At 43.6% G+C, this 4257-nt stretch overlaps 1 protein-coding gene across 1 annotated transcript; it reads right to left on the bottom strand.

The window, feature by feature from the left end:
- Positions 1 to 551: 551 nt before the first annotated feature.
- On the bottom strand, positions 552 to 1121 carry LOC138898195 (uncharacterized). The gene has a single exon (XM_070184237.1). The coding sequence runs from the start codon at positions 1119 to 1121 to the stop codon at positions 552 to 554; it is 570 nt and encodes a 189-aa protein (XP_070040338.1).
- Positions 1122 to 4257: the final 3136 nt, after the last annotated feature.

Here is a 4257-nt window from a genome sequence, read left to right as displayed (position 1 = left end):
ATTACTAGAAACTCGTAATTGCCATATCTAGTCCGGAAGGTAGTCATCGGAACATTCGAATCCGGAATATTCAACTGATGGTATCCCGATCTCAAGTCGATCTTAGAGAACACTCTGGCACCCTGCAACTGGTCAAACAAATCATCAATACGCAGCAACGGGGAGTTGTTCTTAATGGTAACTTTGTTCAGCTGGCGGTAATCAATACACATTCGCATAGTCCCATCTTTTTTCTTCACAAATAATACTGGTGCGCCCCAAGGCGACACACTCGGTCGGATGAACCCCTTCGCTAGCAACTCCTCGAGCTGCTCTTTCAACCCCTTGAACTCTTTTGGAGCCATGCAGTACGGTAGGATAGATATAGGCTCAATACCTGGAGCCAAATCAATATAGAAATTAATATCATGATCTGGTGGCATGCCTAGAAGATCAGAAGAAAATACATCGCTGAACTCTCGTACTACGGGCACTAAATCAATCGCCGAAACCTCTGCAGTAGTGTCCCGAACATAGGTCACATAAGCCACACAACCCTTCTCAACCATGTGTCAAGCCTTCAGAAAGGAAATAACCCGACTAGATGCATTGATAGATGAACCCTTCCACTCCAATCTAGGCAACTCTGGCACCACCAAGGTAATAGTTTTGGCATGGAAATCAAGGATGGCATGATATGGAGATAGCCAATTCATGTCCAGGATGACCTCAAAGTCGGTCATATCAAGGAACAGAAGATCCAATCTAGTCTCATAACCACAAAAAGTAATGATGCAAGATCGATAGATCATATTCACAACAATGGAGTTGCCCACAAGAGTGGATACATAAATAGGAGTACCCAGGGACTCATGAGAATCACCCAGGAAATGAGCAAACAGAGATGAAACATATGAATACATAGACCTTGGATCAAATAGTATTGAGGCATCTCTACCCCAGATAGAAACAATACCTGTGATCACGACATCTGAGGCCACAACATCTGGTCTAGCCGAAAAATCATAGAACCTAGCTAGAGCGCCACCTGATTGGCCTTCACCTCTAGGACAGCCCTTACCCACTTGACCCCCGCCTATGGATAGCCAGACGACTGGTGGGGCGGCTGGTGCTGAAATCATAGACTATTGATCCTACTGCACTCCTTTTCCACGAAGCCTGGGGCATAATCTCCGCACATGACTGAAATCCCCGTACTCGAAACAACCTTTCGGTACAGTGGATTGCTGACCTGAAGTCTGACCCTGATGGCCTGAATACTCACTGGAGGAACCATAGATAGCTGGTGGGCGGTAAGAACTCTCTAGCATAACACTGAAATAAGGCTGCACTAGAGCACCTTGAGGAGGCGGCAGTGCTGGATATGCAGGCCTCCTAGGCTGACCCCTCACGGACTGACCCCTGCCCCTTGTCGGGGTACCATTGGATTCTCCAGAATATCGGCACCGTTTTTTCGTTGCCGCCCGCTCTCAGCTCTGCTAAAAAACACCCTTGATCATCTGAGCTATCTCCACAACTAGCCCGTAAGAAGTCCCCATATCCACCTCTCGAGCCATGGTGGCCTGGATAGCTGAGTGAAAAATAGCGACAAACCTCCGTACTCTCTCTACATCGGTAGGAAGTATCATAAGTGTATGGCGAGACAACTCAGAGAAACTTGTCTCGTAGTCAGTCACGTGCATCTAACCCTACTGAAGTTGCTCAAACTGAAACCGCAACTCTTCCCTCTGAGATGGTGGAATATATCTATCTAATAAGAGGCATGTGAACTGATCTCAAGTCATGGGAGGAAAACCTGCTGGTTTGCCGAGAAGTATGACTGCCACCATCTACGGTCCCTGCCCTCCAGCTGAAAGGTGGTGAAGTCCACCGCGTGGGACTCTAATATCCTCATGTTTTGTAGTCTGTCCCTGCACCGATCAATAAAATCCTGGGGGTCCTCATGTCTCTCAGCTCCTAAAGTAGGAGGATGAAGCCGGGTCCATCTGTCTAATAGCTTCTGCGGATCGTATCGCAGCAAGTCCGGGATCAGGTATAGCTGCTCCAACTTGCTGAGCTCTGCCCACGGGTAGTGCACCCGGGGTCTGATATACGGTAGTTGCATGCCCTGGAGCCTGAGCAGTAGGGGTCTGTGCCCCCTCTTGCCTGAGATGTGGCTGGGTCCACTAGAAATAAACCAGCTTGAGTCATAGTATCCATTAACCATAGCATACGACCCATGACCTACTAGAATCCCGGTGCAAATATGAAATATACCGGGGCTGGCTCTACTACGGGAACCTTCCCCTGCTCCTCAATAATGGGATCCTCTATTGGATCTACTGGCGGCATAGCGGGAGCAATGCTGGGATGTCCTCGTCCTCTACCACGGGATGGAGCCCTCCCTTGGCCTCAGTCTCACCCCCTAGCAACAAGGGGAGCAGCTCTTCCCTAGTCAGGAACATCCGTAGAGCGCTTTCTCATCATCTGTGAGAGAATAAGAGAAAGATACTTAGTAACACATCAACTACACGATAGAAGATGAAAAGGGGTAGTTTCCTAACACCGTATAGACTCTCGAAGATAAGTACGAACGTCTCCGCATCGATCCGCAAGACTCTATTAGGCCTGCTCATAACTTGTGAGATCTACGTGAACCTAGTGCTCTGATACCATGTTATCATGACCTACTTTCCCCTATAGGTCATGATGGCGCCCAACGTTACCGCTAGGAAAGCCAACTAGTGAATTAGACAGATTATTCCTCTTTTAATAAGTTTATGAGTAATTGAATTTTTCCTTAATTAAAAGATTTAAGAAATAACAGGTTTAAATAAATAAAACAAAAGCAGCTGAGTGCAATAATAACCATAGTAATACTCCAAAACCACAAATCTACTGGTATGTGCCAGGACCTAGTGTCACAAGTGTATGAGTATCTAGTAGATTATACAAAAATCTAACTACTGTCTGAATATAAATACAAAAGAGAGACTCTAGGAGCTGCAGAACGGCATAGTAAGCTGCTCACCACTAAACCTCGGGATATCTGGGATGCGCGCCGGTAGGACTGCCTGATGCACCTGCCTCAGATCATGCACGGTCGGTGGATAAGTGTAGCGTGATTACATAAACAAAATGTACCCAGTAAGTATTAAGTCTAATCTCGAAGAAGTAGTGACGAGGGGTCGACTTCGACACTTACTAAGGCCTAATATTATTAAGATAGAAATTTTAAATAAACATGAGTTATGTAAATAATAAAGAAATTCATTAACAAGCAGGAGTAAATAATTCTTTCACAATTTTTATAATTTCAAATAAGTCAGTTTCCTTACAAGGTGTAACCTTACAATTCACAACATAATATCAAGGCACCAAGTATTATTATTAAGCACGATTTATGCCGTGGTCGTACGGCCCGATCCAGAATAATGTGTACACTGCCGAGGGTCGAGCGACATGAACCATAGATGCATCTATCTACTGCCAAGGAGTTTGGACCGCTCCACAAGAAGAGAGGATACTTTATAAGCATTTGACTTAATCATTATTAAGGCTAATACACTTTGTAATACAATTTCCATTAACGGTCTTTCACCCTTTTATTTAATAAGCTCTAATATAATTTAGGCACTTTAAATTAACAAGTAAGGTGCACACTTTAAATTAGTAGCTTCGTACGGACACTCGTCACTTCATATGTACGTAGCCCCTACAATTAGAAGCAACATTAATTTGAATCACCTATAGGGAAAATTCCCTCTTACAAGGTTAGACAAGAGACTTACCTTGTCTCAAAGCTCACTTCCCGGTTATAATTTCGCTCTAAAGCCTCAACTCGGTGCCGAAAAATTTGAAACTAGTCAAATATTATATAATTTAAATAATACATGCTCAAAAGTTCATAATTTAACTATTAGAGTAATTACCCAACCCAAATTTGGAAGATTTCTAAAACTCATCCCTGGCCCATGTGCCCAGATTTCGGAAATGTTGGAAGGAAATCGTTACCCATAACCTTAAGAACTCAAGTATACAATTTTCATCTCATTCCATAACCATTTTCGTGGTTAAAATCTTATTGTTATCAAAACCTAGGTTTTTCATCTAGACCAATGACTTTTCACAATTACATGTTAAAATCTACCCATAATCTATGTATTTATCTCACAATAGGTTGAATTTACTTACTTCCAAGTTTCTAGGTGAATACCCCTCTCAAGAAGCTCCAAAATCTCCCAAAAATGCAGTAAATGGGCTCAAAAATGGTTGAGT

Source organism: Nicotiana tomentosiformis, chromosome 8, assembly GCF_000390325.3.
Source record: "Nicotiana tomentosiformis chromosome 8, ASM39032v3, whole genome shotgun sequence".
Lineage (NCBI taxonomy): Eukaryota > Viridiplantae > Streptophyta > Magnoliopsida > Solanales > Solanaceae > Nicotiana > Nicotiana tomentosiformis.
The sequence above is the reverse complement of the archived record's forward strand: the minus strand, read 5'-3'. Positions and strand labels throughout refer to the sequence as shown.

Excerpts from the sequence above, each read along its gene's own strand:
- LOC138898195 (XM_070184237.1), bottom strand. The coding sequence starts at position 1,121 with ATGATTTCAGCACCAGCCGCCCCACCAGTCGTCTGGCTATCCATAGGC.